Source organism: Simochromis diagramma, unplaced genomic scaffold, assembly GCF_900408965.1.
Source record: "Simochromis diagramma unplaced genomic scaffold, fSimDia1.1 OVJJ01000498.1, whole genome shotgun sequence".
Taxonomy (NCBI): domain Eukaryota; kingdom Metazoa; phylum Chordata; class Actinopteri; order Cichliformes; family Cichlidae; genus Simochromis; species Simochromis diagramma.
This window is the reverse complement of record NW_024387316.1, coordinates 1,772-22,807: the sequence shown is the minus strand read 5'-3', so window position 1 is coordinate 22,807 and position 21,036 is coordinate 1,772. Positions and strand designations below refer to the sequence as shown.

Sequence of the window (21,036 nt, the reverse complement as noted above, 5' to 3'; positions counted from 1 at the left end):
TTTCCACGGGAGAGAAGGAAAAGGAGAGAAAACACATTAAAGAGGAGAGAGCCGGAAGCTGCGTGTAAGAAATGTCAGATTTTTTATGTTCTTAAATTCACTGGTGGTGCGTGGTGCGCTCCGCCAGGTAAATAAATAGCGCTACACCGCTCGTCTCATTCAGGGTGTGATTCACCGTGTGTGTGTGTGTGTGTGTGTGTGTGTGTGTGTGTGTGTGTGTGTGTGTGTGTGTGTGGAGAAATTTCATCCCTTGTGATCTGTATTTATCTGCCTCTCCCACTCAGATTTTTATCGCTTCATTTTGAAACTGTCCACAGCGCAAACATCAGAAATAAATAAACCAAAAAGAAATAAAACGGACATTGCAAAGGAAATAAATGTCTCACTAATATAAATGGAAACGAAGATTGGCACGGTGAACTTTGAATGCACGTAAAAACTACCATTTCACTTCACTTCAACAAAACTGATGAAAGCGACGACCGACCGAGTGCGGCCGAACCGCAAGTGCAGAGGGAGGGGCTTAAGTGTCAGTGCGCAGAGACAGCGGAGGAGGCCCAACTGCTGCGCCACAGTAGGCGCCACTGAAAGTGTGCAGGTCAATCAGTCCTGAGTGTTTTAAAGTCCGCTGTGTCTGTGCAGAGGCAAGGTTACCAAAAATTAGTCCCAGAACTTATGGATCTAACTGTATGCAGTAGTTGTATCACATGGTCAAACCTTCCCCACTTCTTTATTAAACAAAAGCAGAAAAATACAATTTAAAATCTTTATTTTTATCATTTGAAAAGAATTTACAAATGATTTCTATATTTATGGACAGTAATAATTAAGCTTTGTGGTGCTGAGCGAGAAAAAGTTGAGTTTAGGACTTAATCTGTTTATTTGCAAGACTTTAAAAAGTGCGATACAAATATTATAAAATCAGCATCAAACTGCTTCATAAAATCATGAAAAACACAAAAATATCCATCATTTTGACAGCAGCTTGATTCTTAAATACATCAATACCAGTTTTAACAGCACAAACTTCATCACTGTGAAAGGCACAGCTGCTGATGACTCTGAATAAAAACACTTTTTCAACCTGAGAAATTAACAAACAGATGTGAACAAACTTCTAAAAGCTTTCACACTGACGTACAGTCAGTTTCCCTGAATGAAGAATCTCTGCTGCACTGATGTTTACAACCATCTGACATCTACAAAAGTAGAACCAGTTTGTGCAGGATCACCAGCACCTGCAGTCAGCACCTTCATAACCACCACTTTAACACACAGCAGCCATTATTACCACATGTAATAAGCTGCCTTTGTGTTCAAAGTTGGCTTTCTGCTAATTTTTAAGGCATTATGTGGTGAATCTGCTCCTTGTGGTTCGAGTCCCTGAGATTTTGGAGTGAAACAGAGTTGATATGATCAATATGATCTCACTGACTCCTCACAGACAGCAGTGAGAAACATGGAGACACAACGAGACAGAAAACAATAAAAGGAATGAAAATACAAAATATTAAAAAAGTAATGTTGACCTCAGAGATATGAATCCATTTCCCCTGAAATACACAAACACACTACAGCTGTGACGTTAAACAGTTTGTGAGTGAAGTGTCACCGTTACAAGCTTCCTTAGAAGGATCGTCTCTCTGGTTTCTCTGAGAAGCTGCAAAAGCAGAAAAAGTGAGAACATGAAGGATGAGATTATAACATCATGTCTCTGCTTTACTCACAGATGGAGAGAAGCAGCAGTTTGTGGTAACTGTGGTACAAAAACATGTAGTCAGAATAAAATTATGATTTAATGCTCAGAACCTTGAATATTAACTGATAAAGTTTGGTGGCATTATGTGAAGATGAACAGCTCCATGTTGACATGAATGTGCCTGAAACTATCAGAATAATCCTGCTGTGCACACTCTGACTTAGTGTGTACACCAGGATTATTAATTATTAATAATTAGGAGTTTTTATTTTCCTGTTTAAAGCAAAGGATTCAAACATAAAATGTCAGGAATGTGAACTCGACACTGATCAAATCATCTGTTATATGGCTGTCTAACCTTACAGGTATATGAAATAAATCATAAATAATAAATCCATTATTCTAACTCACCTTTCTTGTGTTTTCTGATGCACTTTGCAGCTACAGATGGAGCCAGAGTTGCAGCGACAGTCAGAACTCCAGAAAACCACAAACCTATGAGCACACCGACTCCACAGTGGGACTTCACCTCAGACGTTTTCTCTGAAACACATGAAAGTTCATGCAGGACTGTAGCAGGACGCCACACACAGCACACTGGATACACACAAACATTAAACACAGTCTAAACAACGACACAATAAGATCTTACCACAGTAACGCACGTCGATCTGATCACGGGTCACATGGCCCATCTCCTCCTGCGTGGCTACACAGAGGAAGAGGCTGCTGTTTGTCCTGGTCACCGTGGTGAGGAGGGTGATGTCATAGCGCTCTCCTGTGTGTGACACCTGTGGCTCCTCAGCAGGAAGGATGTTCCCATCGCTGTCCCTCCACTCTACTTTAGGCTTTGGAGAAGCACCTCTGACCTCACACTTCAGCAGCGCCTCGTCCTCGCTGATGTTCAGGATCCCAACAAACGGCTTCGGAGCTGCACCTGTGAACACAGCATGAAGCTGCAGTTACAGCACAAATGTGCTGTCATGCTCTCATGTCCTTCTCTTTCCTGATGGAGATGTCAACACATCGTGTGTGAGAGCAGAGAAATAACAACCTTTACTACATGTTACAGCAGAGTTTGGGAGGACTTTCATTTATCAGCACAAACAGGAAACGTCCTGAGTCCAGCTTCACAGAAGTAAAAATGATGTCATCATTATTGAGCTTTCAGACAGGTTGATTTGTTAGACTGTGACCCAGAGTGTGACCTTACAGACTGATCAGAGAAATCTGAAGGCTTGACTGAGAACATCACTGATTTCTACATCTGCGCTCTGTGTGCTACGACTCTGTGCCCCAGAGGGAACGTACCATTACTCACACATTTGGACACCAGCACAGGTTTGATCCCAGTCCACACAGCAGCCTCTACAAACTGCACATGTAGAGCTCAGTGACATCAGAGTCAGGCTCAGCACCCACTCCTCTTCATCGGTCGTTACTGACACAACCACAGATCTGATGTACATCTGACCAAAGTCACATTTCAGCAGGTCTCAAACCGCTCACACAGGTTACAGATGCACACATCAGTGACATCATCACTCACCTGAGATTTCTCCTGATCGATCTTTCAAGGTGAGTTCTGAAAGGCAAAAATTAAACATGTGTTTTTTCACACAGCATCATGAACTCATGATGGAGCTGATGTTTCTGCATCACCTTTGTGAGCATCTCTTGGTTCAGGTAACAAACTGATGAGGTGACAGCTTCCAGCAGAGTTATTAAAGGGTTTATTTTCACGATGCTTTCTACTCACCAACAACAAGTTTAATGCACAACCTTTGTTCTGGCTGCAGATGTGGAAAATCACAGGTGTAGACTCCACTGTCAGCCACCGTGGTGTTTCTGATGATGATGGAGGCGTTACCAAACTGCAGCTCTTGTGGGAAATGTGAGACCCGTCCTCTGAAGTGCTCGTCTTGACCTTGACGTCCATTATTGTAATGAAGGCCTCCATCATACATGAAGACCTCCTGTTTATTTGGTGCTTTTTTCCTCCAATCAAAGAGCTTCTGTTCAAGGTTCTGATTGGTGCTGAGGGAGCAGGGTAAGATGACATCACTTTCTTCTGAGACAACCACTGTGACTCCTGGACCTGAAGAATGAAGCATGTGAACAGGTGATCAGAATCAACCTTTTGGGATAAACTTTTGCCATCTGGTTGCTTCTGATAGAATACAGGTTTAAGGCATGTCCTCATTGCTTTAATTGTTCTAAATAGAAGCTGTGCTGTGGGCAGAACTTTGTGCCATTAGAAACTGAATTTAAATAAGTTCAATTCAAATTACAAAGTTCTGCCCATCTATCATACTATGTTTCATGTAAATGTATAAAACAACTTACTGTGAAATAACATTTGTCCTCACATTAACATTTATCTGTACCATCATTAATCCTTTTAATCTTATCAATAATACTGATGTCTGTTAAAACACATTCCTGGAGACGTTACAGTCATTACAGCTTCTCTGCACTGCTTTAACACACTGTTAGAAACAGAAACCCCACTTTGTCAGTCACAGCACTATTTTAGTGTTAATTATAATCAATAAAAAAAATAGATTTGAGGTGACACAGAGGGGTGTTCAGGTAGAGGAGGTAGAGAGTGCTTTGCTTTAAATTTTGGGGGGTTTCCATCAAAGAGGAGCTTCAATGATCAGAGAAGCTGCTGCTATTGTAAAAAAAAAAAAAGACCCAGCAGAGACTTTATTTCCTCAGGATACTGAAGAAGGTTCACCTGCTGCTGGAGCAGCTTCTCTCCAACAACTATCACTGAACTGAACTCCATCCTTATTCTATTGTATTCTACTGATCCGTGTTTATCAGTCTAAACTAAACGCTGCTGACTGTACCAGAAAGCAACAGAATATTTCAAATGAGCTCCAAAAACTGCAGACAGAAGTTTTCTTTAAGTACTTTTACTCCAAGTACTGTAAGACCACCCAGATGTACTTAAAGTGATCGATAAAAGGATCCAATTCCTCCTTCGCTGCTCACCGTCAGTTCATTTCTGCAGAAATTTAGAATATTTTCGCTCAGAGCTTTAAATATTTACTGTCATTAGTTTTCTTACACTTTTCATTTCCTATAACTGCAGATACAGTCAGGAGACAGATGCACAAAATCCTCACAGACTTCATTTCAGCAAACTGAAAAAAGCAACGGCAGACGGATCGGCCAAGAGCGGGGAGCTGCTCCGAGCGAAGACGAGAGGAGAGTTACAGAGCGCAAGCTGACCGGGCTTTATATACGACAGAAATGTTCCCGACCGACGACGGCCCGCCCCTTTCCCCGACCGACGACAACCCGCCTCTTTCCCCGACCGACGACGGCCCGCCCCTTTCCACGCCCGACGACGGCCCACGACCCGCCCCTTCCATGACCAACGATCTCCCCGACCGACCAGCTCCCTGCAGTGTTGCCAACTTAGCGACTTTGTCGCTATATTTAGCGAGTTTTCAGACCCTTTAGAGACTTTTTTTTCTAAAAAGCGACTAGCGACAAATCTGGCGACTTTTTCTGGTGTTATTGGAGACTTATGTATGACGACTTTTTGACATGAAAGCGCGGATCGCTTTTACTCTCAACAAGCAGCGGTGCTGCCGTGGGCACCTCGCCCGTTCCAAAGCGCTCACGGGCGGAGGATAGTCCTCCCCCCGCTGCTATCAGGGCAGGAGATGTTCACGCCTGTGTGTCTGAACTGCAAATGAATTGCGCATGAGCGAAGCCGCTGCTCCCGCACTGACTGTGACGCAGTCAGTTCTTCTTTTACTCTTATGCTGTTTTGTGGATCACGAGGTTTAAAACTACGAAAGGCGGAAGAGAAAGTAGTTCCTTCCAATGTAGACAATCCAAATGATAAACTACAAATTTGCCGTAAATTACTAAAACATCTATATTTTAATATGAGAATCGATTCTAGAACATAAATTACTGGTATCAGAGGACTCGATATTTCAGTATTGATTAGCACATCACTACAGTTCCTCTTTTTACCACACCCAACTCTGCTGCCGCCTAACTTCCCCTAAAACTCCTAAGTTTCATACACATAAGAGTCATTTTTCTTTCATGTTATTACTCTTGATTCATATACATTCATCATGTCAACATCATGATTTATTGTTAGTTAGTTAGTTTATTGTTAGTTCAAACTATAATCTATACATATGATTCTGTTGTATAAAGCCCATAACATTTACTCTTCATACGTACCCCCCCCCCCCCCCCTCGTTCTACTCATGCTGAATAGGCCGGGGACTCTCACACTCACAGTCTCACAATTTATCGACAGCTGAGAGGAAGAAGTTGGATAAACTCATCAGGAAGGCCAGCTCTGTTCTGGGATGCACCCTGGACCCAGTGCAGGTGGTGGGAGACAGAAGGACTCCGGCCAAAATAGCATCTCTGATGGACAGAGTCTCCCACCACATGCATGTAAATGTTGCTGCTTCAGTGACAGACTGCTGCATCCTCACAGACTTCATTTCAACAAACTGAAAGAAGCAACGGCAGACCGACCGACTGCGGTCTACAGCGGGGAGCCAGTGGTGCCAACTCCTCAGTAAGGAAATCGCTATTGGCTGTCCTAAAAGTCGCTAGAAGTCGCTAAATGACGTCATCGCCTAATTTGCATAATTGGTCATGCTAATATAATTGTAACCTACGTTGTTGGAGAGAGAAATAACATCGTGGAAGAGACATAAAGTGAGTAAAAAATGTCCTAAATGCATTTAGAGTTTATTTAGAACTACAAATTAAATTTCTTTTAGCAATTATTGTTTTTTAATGTCACAATTCCAACCCTGCTCCTTTACCCGGGCTTGGACCGGCAAAAGTGGCCCGAAATAGGCGCTCTGGTGGAGTTACTTTGTGTGTTTATAAGTAGTTTTAAACCTCGTGATCCACAAAACAGCATAAGAGTAAAAGAAGAACTGACTGCGTCACAGTCAGTGCGGAGCAGCGGCTTCGCTCTTGCGCGATTCATTTGCAGTTCAGACGCACAGGCGTGAACATCTCCTGCCCTGATAGCAGCGGGGGGGAGGACTATCCTCCGCCCGTGAGCGCTTTGGAACGGACGAGGTGCCCACGGCAGCACCGCTGCTTGTTGAGAGTAAAAGCAATCCGCGCTTTCATGTCAAAAAGTCGTCATAAATAAGTCTCCAATAACACCAGAAAAAGTCGCCAGATTTGTCGCTAGTCGCTTTTTAGAAAAAAAAGTCGCTAAGGGGTCTGAAAACTCGCTAAATATAGCGACAAAGTCGCTAAGTTGGGAACACTACAGGGAGCTGGTCGGTCGGGGAGATCGTTGGTCATGGAAGGGGCGGGCCGTGGGCCGTCGTCGGGCGTGGAAAGGGGCGGGCCGTCGTCGGTCGGGGAAAGAGGCGGGTTGTCGTCGGTCGGGGAAAGGGGCGGGCCGTCGTCGGTCGGGAACATTTCTGTCGGTCGGGAACATTTCTGTCGGTCGGGAACATTTCTGTCGGTCGGGAGCTTTTTCGCCTTATATAAAGCCCGGTCAGCTCGCGCTCTGTAGCTCTCCTCTCGTCTTCGCTCGCAGCAGCTCCCCGCTCTTGGCCGATCCGTCTGCCGTTGCTTTTTTCAGTTTGCTGAAATGAAGTCTGTGAGGATTTTGTGCATCTGTCTCCTGACTGTATCTTCAGTTATAGGAAATGAAAAGTGTAAGAAAACTAATGACAGTAAATATTTAAAGCTCTGAGCGAAAATATTCTAAATTTCTGCAGAAATGAGGAATGCAGGAATACACCCCTCTGTGTCGCCTCAAATCTAATTTTTTTTTATTGATTATAATTAACACTAAAATAGTGCTGTGACTGACAAAGTGGGGTTTCTGTTTCTAACAGTGTGTTAAAGCAGTGCAGAGAAGCTGTAATGACTGTAACGTCTCCAGGAATGTGTTTTAACAGACATCAGTATTATTGATAAGATTAAAAGGATTAATGATGGTACAGATAAATGTTAATGTGAGGAAAAATGTTATTTCACAGTAAGTTGTTTTATACATTTACATGAAACATAGTATGATAGATGGGCAGAACTTTGTAATTTGAATTGAACTTATTTAAATTCAGTTTCTAATGGCACAAAGTTCTGCCCACAGCACAGCTTCTATTTAGAACAATTAAAGCAATGAGGACATGCCTTAAACCTGTATTCTATCAGAAGCAACCAGATGGCAAAAGTTTATCCCAAAAGGTTGATTCTGATCACCTGTTCACATGCTTCATTCTTCAGGTCCAGGAGTCACAGTGGTTGTCTCAGAAGAAAGTGATGTCATCTTACCCTGCTCCCTCAGCACCAATCAGAACCTTGAACAGAAGCTCTTTGATTGGAGGAAAAAAGCACCAAATAAACAGGAGGTCTTCATGTATGATGGAGGCCTTCATTACAATAATGGACGTCGAGGTCAAGACGAGCACTTCAGAGGACGGGTCTCACATTTCCCACAAGAGCTGCAGTTTGGTAACGCCTCCATCATCATCAGAAACACCACGGTGGCTGACAGTGGAGTCTACACCTGTGATTTTCCACATCTGCAGCCAGAACAAAGGTTGTGCATTAAACTTGTTGTTGGTGAGTAGAAAGCATCGTGAAAATAAACCCTTTAATAACTCTGCTGGAAGCTGTCACCTCATCAGTTTGTTACCTGAACCAAGAGATGCTCACAAAGGTGATGCAGAAACATCAGCTCCATCATGAGTTCATGATGCTGTGTGAAAAAACACATGTTTAATTTTTGCCTTTCAGAACTCACCTTGAAAGATCGATCAGGAGAAATCCCAGGTGAGTGATGATGTCACTGATGTGTGCATCTGTAACCTGTTATAAAGTTACGTTGAAACCAAGCACACCATTGTTTTTCTTGTGACATTACCAATAAGTGTGATGTGTCACATGGCCCTCCTCCTATTGAAAAAACAAAAGTTGTACCCAAGATGGCCGACTTCTAAATGGCCACCGTGGTCACCGCCCATCTTGAGGAGTTTGCCCCCTCACATATACTAATGTGCCACAAACAGGACTTTAATATCACCAACCATTCCCATGTTGTTACGGAGTATCCATAGAAATGGCCCACCCTGTACATCAGAGGAGTGGGTGCTGAGCCTGACTCTGATGTCACTGAGCTCTACATGTGCAGTTTGTAGAGGCTGCTGTGTGGACTGGGATCAAACCTGTGCTGGTGTCCAAATGTGTGAGTAATGGTACGTTCCCTCTGGGGCACAGAGTCGTAGCACACAGAGCGCAGATGTAGAAATCAGTGATGTTCTCAGTCAAGCCTTCAGATTTCTCTGATCAGTCTGTAAGGTCACACTCTGGGTCACAGTCTAACAAATCAACCTGTCTGAAAGCTCAATAATGATGACATCATTTGTACTTCTGTGAAGCTGGACTCAGGACGTTTCCTGTTTGTGCTGATAAATGAAAGTCCTCCCAAACTCTGCTGTAACATGTAGTAAAGGTTGTTATTTCTCTGCTCTCACACACGATGTGTTGACATCTCCATCAGGAAAGAGAAGGACATGAGAGCACGACAGCACATTTGTGCTGTAACTGCAGCTTCATGCTGTGTTCACAGGTGCAGCTCCGAAGCCGTTTGTTGGGATCCTGAACATCAGCGAGGACGAGGCGCTGCTGAAGTGTGAGGTCAGAGGCGCTTCTCCAAAGCCTAAAGTAGAGTGGAGGGACAGCGATGGGAACATCCTTCCTGCTGAGGAGCCACAGGTGTCACGCACAGGAGAGCGCTATGACATCACCCTCCTCACCACGGTGACCAGGACAAACAGCAGCCTCTTCCACTGTGTAGCCACGCAGGAGGAGATGGGCCATGTGACCCGTGATCAGATCGACGTGCGTTACTGTGGTAAGATCTTATTGTGTCGTTGTTTAGACTGTGTTTAATGTTTGTGTGTATCCAGTGTGCTGTGTGTGGCGTCCTGCTACAGTCCTGCATGAACTTTCATGTGTTTCAGAGAAAACGTCTGAGGTGAAGTCCCACTGTGGAGTCGGTGTGCTCATAGGTTTGTGGTTTTCTGGAGTTCTGACTGTCGCTGCAACTCTGGCTCCATCTGTAGCTGCAAAGTGCATCAGAAAACACAAGAAAGGTGAGTTAGAATAATGGATTTATTATTTATGATTTATTTCATATACCTGTAAGGTTAGACAGCCATATAACAGATGATTTGATCAGTGTCGAGTTCACATTCCTGACATTTTATGTTTGAATCCTTTGCTTTAAACAGGAAAATAAAAACTCATAATTATTAATAATTAATAATCCTGGTGTACACACTAAGTCAGAGTGTGCACAGCAGGATTATTCTGATAGTTTCAGGCACATTCATGTCAACATGGAGCTGTTCATCTTCACATGATGCCACCAAACTTTATCAGTTAATATTCAAGGTTCTGAGCATTAAATCATCATTTTATTCTGACTACATGTTTTTGTACCACAGTTACCACAAACTGCTGCTTCTCTCCATCTGTGAGTAAAGCAGAGACATGATGTTATAATCTCATCCTTCATGTTCTCACGTTTTCTGCTTTTGCAGCTTCTCAGAGAAACCAGAGAGACGATCCTTCTAAGGAAGCTTGTAACGGTGACGCTTCACTCACAAACTGTTTAACGTCACAGCTGTAGTGTGTTTGTGAGGCGGGGGGGGGGGGGGGGGGGTCACCATTACTTTTTTAATATTTTGTTTTTTCATCCCTTTTATTATTATTATTTTTTAAATCCGTCTCGTTGTGTCTCCATGTTTCACACTGCAGTCTGTGATGAGTCAAGGAGATCATATTGATTATGTCAACTGTAAGTGTTTCACTCCAAAACCTGCTGCAGGTGCTGGTGATCCTGCAGAATCTGGTTCTACTTTTTAGATGTCAGATGGTAAAAAGCTGCTTTGACTTCTTCAAATATCACTCAGCTTCACGTTGTTGTCACAACAAACCAAAGTTTCCTGCAAACCTTTGACTGTATTTAAACTTGATGAGATTGACTTTTTCTTTTGTCTTCCTGTCGAGTCGACTTGTTGGAGGAACATCTGTCTGTATTGGAGGTGTTCACATCTGTCTGTTAATTTCTCAGGTTGAAATCTGTTTTTATTCAGAGTCATCAGCAGCTGTGCCTTTCACAGTGATGAAGTTTGTGCTGTTAAAACTGGTATTGATGTATTTAAGAATCAAGCTGCTTTCAAAATGATGGATATTTGTGTATTTTATGATTTTATGAAGCATTTTGACACAGATTTTATAAAATTTGCATCACACTTTTTAAAGTATTCTAAATAAACACTTTTAACTTTAAACTCTGGCATCTTTTTCTGGCTCAGCACCGGGAAGCTTTATTATCACCGTCCATAAATATAGAAATCATTTTACATTTGTAAATGAATTTCCAATGTAAATGTGAGTGATCAGTTTTCTCTATTATACTCATACTGTATTCTTATTAATAAACTGATGGCAGTCTTGCAGTGTTGCAGCCTCGAATAGACGAGCTTGTTGTCATCATCAGAGTGCGAACACAAAATCTTTACAGCCAAAGTATGTCACAGTTTGTTTGTTTGATACTTTTACAGTTTGGTGCCTGTACGGCTACTTTGAACAGAATAAATTCCAGATTTGTTTTAGCCGGATGTGATGCATGTTCTAGCAAACAAATTGAAGAGTCTGGATTCTAAATATACACAGTATGTGAAGGTGCCTTTTTTATTATTATTTACAGATAACAACAAGAGGCGACACAGAATTCCTGAAGTCATCTTAGGCTACGTCCACACGTACACGGGTATTTTTGAAAACTGAGATTTTCCATTTTTGTTTTTAAAAAAAAATCCTGTCCACACGTAAACGCAAAATTGAAGGAACACTGCAGAGAGTAAAGCCGCCCCCATGCCCTGTCGACAGGCTGTGTGTGAGACTTTAAATCATCAAACTGTAAATTATACATTTTAAATTGTTATTGATCCTTTACTCCTGGTCCTAAAGTGTAGATTTATTTTCTTTCTCTTCTTATGTTTATTATTTCTTTACTTGTTTACGGGGATGACAATAAAGTTTAGTTTGAGTTCAGCAGCAAGCACGCGCACCGAGGGCTCTCGCGCTCACTTTATAGAATTTTGAAAAACATCGGTGCAAATTATTAGTCTGTATCATAATGTCTCGTGTTTTCGTGTTTGTTGGTTTGTTTTAATTTTGTTTTACTTTGCGAGTTGGTTATTAGACGCTGCTCCAGCCGGTCAGAGAACCCCCCGCCGCCCCGCCCTCTCCTCCCTGTGCCGCAAGCAGCAGGCGCACCTCGCAAACAGAGGGCGCCCTTACTCCCAGCAAATGGGCGATAGAAAACGGTGCCTATGCCATTCCCAATAAGCGCTGGCTGATGTCGGGGCAGCGTGAGTACGAGCAACTTTTATTTTTTGCCGATGCCCGTGATGCCGCCCGTGTAGCCCGTATCTAAAACCGCTACTGAACCTGATAATCGCGGTCCTTCCGTCTGTGCACGTTTTTCTTCTGTTTGCAGCTACAGCAGGACGTGAAGACGGTAAGAAACGAATCTAAATCAGCACAGTGTTCAATGCTAATGTTTACACACATGAATAACAACAGCTGACCGTCATCAACAACACTCGTTTATTACAGCCTGATCACAGTCCGAGGTTCACCGTGATTCAGACAGACAGCTGTGTTTGTTTTACTGAAGTCTTTTACACTGTAGCGATGTGATGTTTAGTTGAGACATTTACAGTCAAACGAATTAAACTCTGGATAAAAAAAGTGTCACAAATCGTTGCCCGCATCTTCCGGAAATATAATTGAACAGTTTGGGGTTGTGGGGCGGGTCCTCTCCTCGTGTCGCCTCGGCTCCTTTGCTCGTCTCTTTGACATCACCTGATCTGCTCTCCCTCTGTCTCACCCACGAGTGAATACAAGGACTTTTCATTTTGTGGCTTCCAAGAGGAAATGACTAACGGAGGAGTCAGTCTGTAAGACGCTCTGTAGTTCCTGTTTTGATGCGTACAGCTCACACTGAGCACCGTGACAGAGTCCGACTGAAACCACAGCCAGCGCTGGACTGGCCATCGGGCATACCGGGCATTTGCCCGGTGGGTCGTTCGTGATATTTCCCAAATATATATTTCCTATATTGCTTAAAGTAGAGTGGAGGGACAGCAGGTGTCACACACAGGAGAGCGCTATGGCATCACCCTCCTCACCACAGTGACCAGGACAACAACTGAGCGTTTCCACTGTGGAGCCACGCAGGAGGAGCTCAGCCATAAAACTGATGCACAGATCTACCTGCATTATCGTAAGTTGTTTTTGTTGTTTTACACGAATTGTAATTATCAACTCTTTTTTATTCTTTAATAGATTTCTTGGCACCGTTTAAAAAGTTTCGTTGTGTATTTGTTCAACCTTTTATTTAATGTTTCAGAGAAACTGACAGAGGTGAAGTCCTGCAGTCCTGGAGTCGGTTCATGGATCAGTGGGACGTGTTTTGGAGCAATTTCAACTTTACTTCTTTATTTTCTTATAATTAAAGTCAAATATCACATCAGCAGAGGTAAGTGTAAATAATAAAAACACTTATTTTAACATGTCAGACGTAGACATCCATGTAACAGATGCTTAGACCAATGTTGTGTTCAAATTGTTGACATTTTATTCAGATATCGTCTGGTTTTACAGCTGATACTTTGGATTTATGGATTTATTTATCATTTAAAAATGATGAAAAAACTGCAGTTACTAACAAACATTTTGATTTCAACCAAATTTACAGCCACCATGTCTCAGTTTTCTTCTATGAAGCATGTTTAGCTATAAATGTGTCTTATTTTATTTTATCAGATTTATCTGCTCTTTTCGTTTTTCTCTGTGATCACCGAAATTAAAGTTAGTTTAAATTTAATATCGTAAACTGGCTGTATGTAATATATATATATATATTTCTTCTGTAGTTTTTCGGAGGAAACAGAGACGCACAGAGACGTCTGAGGGTCCTGAGAACGGTGACACAGAGCTGACACTCAAATCAGAACCTGTTTAGCATCACAGCTGTTACACAGATGTGTGCACAAAGGTACATTTCAGTTACGTTTGGATCTCAGATCAACATAATCGACTCATCTGTAGTCTCAGTTGTTTTGTGAGCTCACTGTGGGCTGTGAAACGTCAGCTGTTAAATCCACTGACAAAACCAGAGAAAGGCTTTAATGAAAGTGCAGCGAGTTACGAGGACACCTGAGGTGGTGTTCAGGCCGAACAGAGTCCTGCTGTGATCCTAACAGTGGATTAGGAAAACTGTGTTTTTATTCAGAGATCTGAGAAGCTGTGACAGTTATGATGTTTGTACTGTTAAAAGTGATGAGGACATATTTCAGAGCCCAGCTGCAGTCCAGATGTTGCTTCTTTTATACTGTGTATGTTATTATTGTGTAAAGCAGGTTGTGATGCTGGTTTTAATAATGGTTAATGTTACTTTTAGCTGATGGTGATCAGAACAAACCAAAGCTTCCTGAAAACCTTTGGTTACTGTTGTAACCTGAACATGAACTTGATGAGATTTATTTATTTTATGTTATTATTAGCACTGTTGCTTTTTGTATTTGGACTTTAAGACAAAGTATTTTTTAATATAAATAAGGATGAATGAGGTGCTGTTGACATTGTGTTCATAAAACTGTCTTTTATAACTATTGTGTCTGTATGGATATTTATAACTGCAACGTTATGTGGTCTTTAAAGCAGGTGCTGTTTTTGATGTACAGAAAAGAGATGCTGTTCTTATGTATTAAACTATATGATCAACCAAACCTCACAGATCCTCTCACTGCACTTTCAGAGAGGTGGATTATATATAATGTGTAGAATTGAATAAATAAATTGGTGAATAATAATGTGAAACAAATTTTGTGTCAGAGTTTTTAAATAAAACAATTCTTCTTGCTGCTATAATTGATCATCTTAAAATCTCTGGTTCCCCCGGAGCTTCACATATGATAGGTCCTACTTTTACTGAATGCATCGTTGTCATCAGGTTGTATACAGTCTGTCTTCAAGCATGCTGTTGTACAACCTATTATGGAAAAAAAACATTGACCCTAATGCTCACTAACTACAGGCCGATCTCCAAACTCCCCTTTATATCCAAAATATTGTTCTAAGACCTTCAGACCTGAGAGTGAAAACACAGGTGTGTATAGAAGCCTATTGTATTATTAAAAATTATCTGGCAAGTCTGCCTCTCCTTCTGTGTATTGTTCATATCTCCAGTTTGTGTGTAAATGTTTCTGCTGAGCCACTAATAATATGATTGTGGCCATTTAACAAGAGGATTTCTGTCTGATTCTTAATTGTATCTGGATTAATTTGAGTTTTGGAAAAGTGTTGATGCACTTGATGTTGTCATTCTGTTTTTAAATGCTTTGCCTCAGTTTGATCATCAGCTCTTCAAAGAAGTGTCACATGACTGCTAATTTAAACACAGCAGAAGTGACCCACTCTCAGCACCTCGTCCCAGCAGACATGAAGCTGTCCAAGCTTTTTCCACGGGAGAGAAGGAAAAGGAGAGAAAACACATTAAAGAGGAGAGAGCCGGAAGCTGCGTGTAAGAAATGTCAGATTTTTTATGTTCTTAAATTCACTCTGAAAATGCTAGAGAAAAATCAAACATGCGCATGCGTGGTGCGCTCCGCCAGGTAAATAAATAGCGCTACACCGCTCGTCTCATTCAGGCTGTGATTCACCGTGTGTGTGTGTGTGTGTGTGGAGAAATTTCATCCCTTGTGATCTGTATTTATCTGCCTCTCCCACTCAGATTTTTATCGCTTTATTTGAAACTGTCCACAGCGCAAACATCAGAAATAAATAAACCAAAAAGAAATAAAACGGACATTGCAAAGGAAATAAATGTCTCAGTAATATAAATGGAAACGAAGATTGGCACGGTGAACTTTGAATGCACATAAAAACTACCATTTCACTTCACTTCAACAAAACTGATGAAAGCGACGACCGACCGAGTGCGGCCGAACCGCAAGTGCAGAGGGAGGGGCTTAAGTGTCAGTGCACAGAGACAGCGGAGGAGGCCCAACTGCTGCGCCACAGTAGGCGCCACTGAAAGTGTGCAGGTCAATCAGTCCTGAGTGTTTTAAAGTCCGCTGTGTCTGTGCAGAGGCAACGTTACCAAAAATTAGTCCCAGAACTTATGGATCTAACTGTATGCAGTAGTTGTATCACATGGTCAAACCTTCCCCACTTCTTTATTAAACAAAATCAGAAAAATACAATTTAAAATCTTTATTTTTATCATTTGAAAAGAATTTACAAATGATAAATGATTTCTATATTTATGGACAGTAGTAATTAAGCTTTGTGGTGCTGAGCGAGAAAAAGTTGAGTTTAGGACTTAATCTGTTTATTTGCAAGACTTTAAAAAGTGCGATACAAATATTATAAAATCAGCATCAAACTGCTTCATAAAATCATGAAAAACACAAAAATATCCATCATTTTGAAAGCAGCTTGATTCTTAAATACATCAATACCAGTTTTAACAGCACAAACTTCATCACTGTGAAAGGCACAGCTGCTGATGACTCTGAATAAAAACAGATTTCAACCTGAGAAATTAACAAACAGATGTGAACACCTCCAATACAGACAGACGTTCCTCCAACAAGTCGACTCGACAGGAAGACAAAAGAAAAAGTCAATCTCATCAAGTTTAAATACAGTCAAAGGTTTGCAGGAAACTTTGGTTTGTTGTGACAACAACGTGAAGCTGAGTGATATTTGAAGAAGTCAAAGCAGCTTTTTACCATCTGACATCTAAAAAGTAGAACCAGATTCTGCAGGATCACCAGCACCTGCAGCAGGTTTTGGAGTGAAACACTTACAGTTGACATAATCAATATGATCTCCTTGACTCATCACAGACTGCAGTGTGAAACATGGAAACACAACGAGACGCATTTAAAAAAAAATAATAATAAAAGGGATGAAAAAACAAAATATTAAAAAAGTAATGGTGACCCCTCCCCCACCGCCACACAAACACACTACAGCTGTGACGTTAAACAGTTTGTGAGTGAAGCGTCACCGTTACAAGCTTCCTTAGAAGGATCGTCTCTCTGGTTTCTCTGAGAAGCTGCAAAAGCAGAAAACGTGAGAACATGAAGGATGAGATTATAACATCATGTCTCTGCTTTACTCACAGATGGAGAGAAGCAGCAGTTTGTGGTAACTGTGGTACAAAAACATGTAGTCAGAATAAAATGATGATTTAATGCTCAGAACCTTGAATATTAACTGATAAAGTTTGGTGGCATCATGTGAAGATGAACAGCTCCATGTTGACATGAATGTGCCTGAAACTATCAGAATAATCCTGCTGTGCACACTCTGACTTAGTGTGTACACCAGGATTATTATTATTAATAATTATGAGTTTTTATTTTCCTGTTTAAAGCAAAGGATTCAAACATAAAATGTCAGGAATGTGAACTCGACACTGATCAAATCATCTGTTATATGGCTGTCTAACCTTACAGGTATATGAAATAAATCATAAATAATAAATCCATTATTCTAACTCACCTTTCTTGTGTTTTCTGATGCACTTTGCAGCTACAGATGGAGCCAGAGTTGCAGCGACAGTCAGAACTCCAGAAAACCACAAACCTATGAGCACACCGACTCCACAGTGGGACTTCACCTCAGACGTTTTCTCTGAAACACATGAAAGTTCATGCAGGACTGTAGCAGGACGCCACACACAGCACACTGGATACACACAAACATTAAACACAGTCTAAACAACGACACAATAAGATCTTACCACAGTAACGCACGTCGATCTGATCACGGGTCACATGGCCCATCTCCTCCTGCGTGGCTACACAGTGGAAGAGGCTGCTGTTTGTCCTGGTCACCGTGGTGAGGAGGGTGATGTCATAGCGCTCTCCTGTGCGTGACACCTGTGGCTCCTCAGCAGGAAGGATGTTCCCATCGCTGTCCCTCCACTCTACTTTAGGCTTTGGAGAAGCACCTCTGACCTCACACTTCAGCAGCGCCTCGTCCTCGCTGATGTTCAGGATCCCAACAAACGGCTTCGGAGCTGCACCTGTGAACACAGCATGAAGCTGCAGTTACAGCACAAATGTGCTGTCGTGCTCTCATGTCCTTCTCTTTCCTGATGGAGATGTCAACACATCGTGTGTGAGAGCAGAGAAATAACAACCTTTACTACATGTTACAGCAGAGTTTGGGAGGACTTTCATTTATCAGCACAAACAGGAAACGTCCTGAGTCCAGCTTCACAGAAGTAAAAATGATGTCATCATTATTGAGCTTTCAGACAGGTTGATTTGTTAGACTGTGACCCAGAGTGTGACCTTACAGACTGATCAGAGAAATCTGAAGGCTTGACTGAGAACATCACTGATTTCTACATCTGCGCTCTGTGTGCTACGACTCTGTGCCCCAGAGGGAACGTACCATTACTCACACATTTGGACACCAGCACAGGTTTGATCCCAGTCCACACAGCAGCCTCTACAAACTGCACATGTAGAGCTCAGTGACATCAGAGTCAGGCTCAGCACCCACTCCTCTGATGTACAGGGTGGGCCATTTCTATGGATACTCCGTAACAACATGGGAATGGTTGGTGATATTAAAGTCCTGTTTGTGGCACATTAGTATATGTGAGGGGGCAAACTCCTCAAGATGGGCGGTGACCACGGTGGCCATTTAGAAGTCGGCCATCTTGGGTACAACTTTTGTTTTTTCAATAAGAAGAGGGCCATGTGACACATCAAACTTATTGGTAATGTCACAAGAAAAACAATGGTGTGCTTGGTTTCAACGTAACTTTATAACAGGTTACAGATGCACACATCAGTGACATCATCACTCACCTGGGATTTCTCCTGATCGATCTTTCAAGGTGAGTTCTGAAAGGCAAAAAATTAAACATGTGTTTTTTTCACACAGCATCATGAACTCATGATGGAGCTGATGTTTCTGCATCACCTTTGTGAGCATCTCTTGGTTCAGGTAACAAACTGATGAGGTGACAGCTTCCAGCAGAGTTATTAAAGGGTTTATTTTCACGATGCTTTCTACTCACCAACAACAAGTTTAATGCACAACCTTTGTTCTGGCTGCAGATGTGGAAAATCACAGGTGTAGACTCCACTGTCAGCCACCGTGGTGTTTCTGATGATGATGGAGGCGTTACCAAACTGCAGCTCTTGTGGGAAATGTGAGACCCGTCCTCTGAAGTGCTCGTCTTGACCTCGACGTCCATTATTGTAATGAAGGCCTCCATCATACATGAAGACCTCCTGTTTGTTTGGTGCTTTTTTCCTCCAATCAAAGAGCTTCTGTTCAAGGTTCTGATTGGTGCTGAGGGAGCAGGGTAAGATGACATCACTTTCTTCTGAGACAACCACTGTGACTCCTGGACCTGAAGAATGAAGCATGTGAACAGGTGATCAGAATCAACCTTTTGGGATAAACTTTTGCCATCTGGTTGCTTCTGATAGAATACAGGTTTAAGGCATGTTCCTCATTGCTTTAATTGTTCTAAATAGAAGCTGTGCTGTGGGCAGAACTTTGTGCCATTAGAAACTGAATTTAAATAAGTTCAATTCAAATTACAAAGTTCTGCCCATCTATCATACTATGTTTCATGTAAATGTATAAAACAACTTACTGTGAAATAACATTTTTCCTCACATTAACATTTATCTGTACCATCATTAATCCTTTTAATCTTATCAATAATACTGATGTCTGTTAAAACACATTCCTGGAGACGTTACAGTCATTACAGCTTCTCTGCACTGCTTTAACACACTGTTAGAAACAGAAACCCCACTTTGTCAGTCACAGCACTATTTTAGTGTTAATTATAATCAATAAAAAAAAATTAGATTTGAGGTGACACAGAGGGGTGTATTCCTGCATTCCTCATTTCTGCAGAAATTTAGAATATTTTCGCTCACAGCTTTAAATATTTACTGTCATTAGTTTTCTTACACTTTTCATTTCCTATAACTGCAGATACAGTCAGGAGACAGATGCACAAAATCCTCACAGACTTCATTTCAGCAAACTGAAAAAAGCAACGGCAGACGGATCGGCCAAGAGCGGGGAGCTGCTCCGAGCGAAGACGAGAGGAGAACTACAGAGCGCGAGCTGACCGGGCTTTATATACAGCGAAAAAGCTCCCGACCGACAGAAATGTTCCCGACCGACAGAAATGTTCCCGACCGACGACGGCCCGCCCCTTTCCCCGACCGACGACAACCCGCCTCTTTCCCCGACCGACGACGGCCCGCCCCTTTCCACGCCCGACGACGGCCCACGGCCCGCCCCTTCCATGACCAACGATCTCCCCGACCGACCAGCTCCCTGCAGTGTTCCCAACTTAGCGACTTTGTCGCTATATTTAGCGAGTTTTCAGACCCCTTAGCGACTTTTTTTTCTAAAAAGCGACTAGCGACAAATCTGGCGACTTTTTCTGGTGTTATTGGAGACTTATTTATGACGACTTTTTGACATGAAAGCGCGGATTGCTTTTACTCTCAACAAGCAGCGGTGCTGCCGTGGGCACCTCGTCCGTTCCAAAGCGCTCACGGGCGGAGGATAGTCCTCCCCCCCGCTGCTATCAGGGCAGGAGATGTTCACGCCTGTGCGTCTGAACTGCAAATGAATCGCGCATGAGCGAAGCCGCTGCTCCCGCACTGACTGTGACGCAGTCAGTTCTTCTTTTACTCTTATGCTGTTTTGTGGATCACGAGGTTTAAAACTACTTATAAACACACAAAGTAACTCCACCAGAGCGCCTATTTCGGGCCACTTTTGCCGGTCCAAGCCCGGGTAAAGGAGCAGGGTTGGAATTGTGACATTAAAAAACAATAATTGCTAAAAGAAATTTAATTTGTAGTTCTAAATAAACTCTAAATGCATTTAGGACATTTTTTACTCACTTTATGTCTCTTCCACGATGTTATTTCTCTCTCCAACAACGTAGGTTGCAATTATATTAGCATGACCAATTATGCAAATTAGGCGATGACGTCATTTAGCGACTTCTAGCGACTTTTAGGACAACCAATAGCGATTTCCTTACTGAGGAGTTGGCACTACTGGCTCCCCGCTGTAGACCGCAGTCGGTCGGTCTGCCGTTGCTTCTTTCAGTTTGTTGAAATGAAGTCTGTGAGGATGCAGCAGTCTGTCACTGAAGCAGCTCTGCAGCAGCATTTACATGCATGTGGTGGGAGACTCTGTCCATCAGAGAT

General features: G+C 42.2%; 3 protein-coding genes across 4 annotated transcripts; 1 reads left to right on the top strand and 2 right to left on the bottom strand.

Annotated features, from left to right (window-relative positions):
- Positions 1-826: 826 nt before the first annotated feature.
- On the bottom strand, positions 827-20,382 carry LOC120717243 (inactive tyrosine-protein kinase 7-like). Its single transcript, XM_040005151.1, has 7 exons — positions 20,318-20,382; positions 18,858-19,196; positions 18,646-18,681; positions 17,565-17,849; positions 2,352-2,636; positions 2,111-2,242; positions 827-1,660 (listed from the first exon to the last, which is right to left on the bottom strand). The coding sequence occupies exons 2-7, from the start codon at positions 19,063-19,065 to the stop codon at positions 1,572-1,574; spliced, it is 1,035 nt and encodes a 344-aa protein (XP_039861085.1). The 5' UTR covers positions 19,066-19,196; positions 20,318-20,382; the 3' UTR covers positions 827-1,571.
- LOC120717245 (CD276 antigen homolog) lies at positions 3,156-4,906 on the bottom strand. The gene is made up of 3 exons (XM_040005154.1): positions 4,776-4,906; positions 3,459-3,797; positions 3,156-3,284 (listed from the first exon to the last, which is right to left on the bottom strand). Exons 1-3 carry the CDS (start codon positions 4,840-4,842, stop codon positions 3,241-3,243), a joined length of 450 nt encoding a protein of 149 aa, XP_039861088.1. The 5' UTR covers positions 4,843-4,906; the 3' UTR covers positions 3,156-3,240.
- LOC120717244 (CD276 antigen homolog) lies at positions 7,097-11,884 on the top strand. Of its 2 annotated transcripts, XM_040005152.1 has the most exons (6): positions 7,097-7,380; positions 7,955-8,293; positions 8,468-8,503; positions 9,300-9,584; positions 9,694-9,825; positions 10,276-11,884. In XM_040005152.1, the coding sequence occupies exons 1-6, from the start codon at positions 7,314-7,316 to the stop codon at positions 10,362-10,364; spliced, it is 948 nt and encodes a 315-aa protein (XP_039861086.1). In that variant the 5' UTR covers positions 7,097-7,313; the 3' UTR covers positions 10,365-11,884. The 2 variants fall into 2 exon arrangements, with proteins under 2 accessions (XP_039861086.1, XP_039861087.1); XM_040005153.1 differs by lacking the exon at positions 8,468-8,503 and having other exon boundaries at positions 7,098-7,380.
- Positions 20,383-21,036: the final 654 nt, after the last annotated feature.

Coding starts and splice junctions, on each gene's coding strand:
- LOC120717245 (XM_040005154.1), bottom strand. CDS start 4,842: ATGAAGTCTGTGAGGATTTTGTGCATCTGTCTCCTGACTGTATCTGCA. Junction 3,798..4,775: donor AGTTATAGGAAATGAAAAGT/GTAAGAAAACTA, acceptor TTCATTCTTCAG/GTCCAGGAGTCACAGTGGTT. Junction 3,285..3,458: donor GTGCATTAAACTTGTTGTTG/GTGAGTAGAAAG, acceptor TTTGCCTTTCAG/AACTCACCTTGAAAGATCGA.
- LOC120717244 (XM_040005152.1), top strand. CDS start 7,314: ATGAAGTCTGTGAGGATTTTGTGCATCTGTCTCCTGACTGTATCTTCA. Junction 8,294..8,467: donor GTGCATTAAACTTGTTGTTG/GTGAGTAGAAAG, acceptor TTTGCCTTTCAG/AACTCACCTTGAAAGATCGA. Junction 9,826..10,275: donor CATCAGAAAACACAAGAAAG/GTGAGTTAGAAT, acceptor CTGCTTTTGCAG/CTTCTCAGAGAAACCAGAGA.
- LOC120717243 (XM_040005151.1), bottom strand. CDS start 19,065: ATGTATGATGGAGGCCTTCATTACAATAATGGACGTCGAGGTCAAGAC. Junction 2,637..17,564: donor GATCGACGTGCGTTACTGTG/GTAAGATCTTAT, acceptor CTGTGTTCACAG/GTGCAGCTCCGAAGCCGTTT. Junction 1,661..2,110: donor CATCAGAAAACACAAGAAAG/GTGAGTTAGAAT, acceptor CTGCTTTTGCAG/CTTCTCAGAGAAACCAGAGA.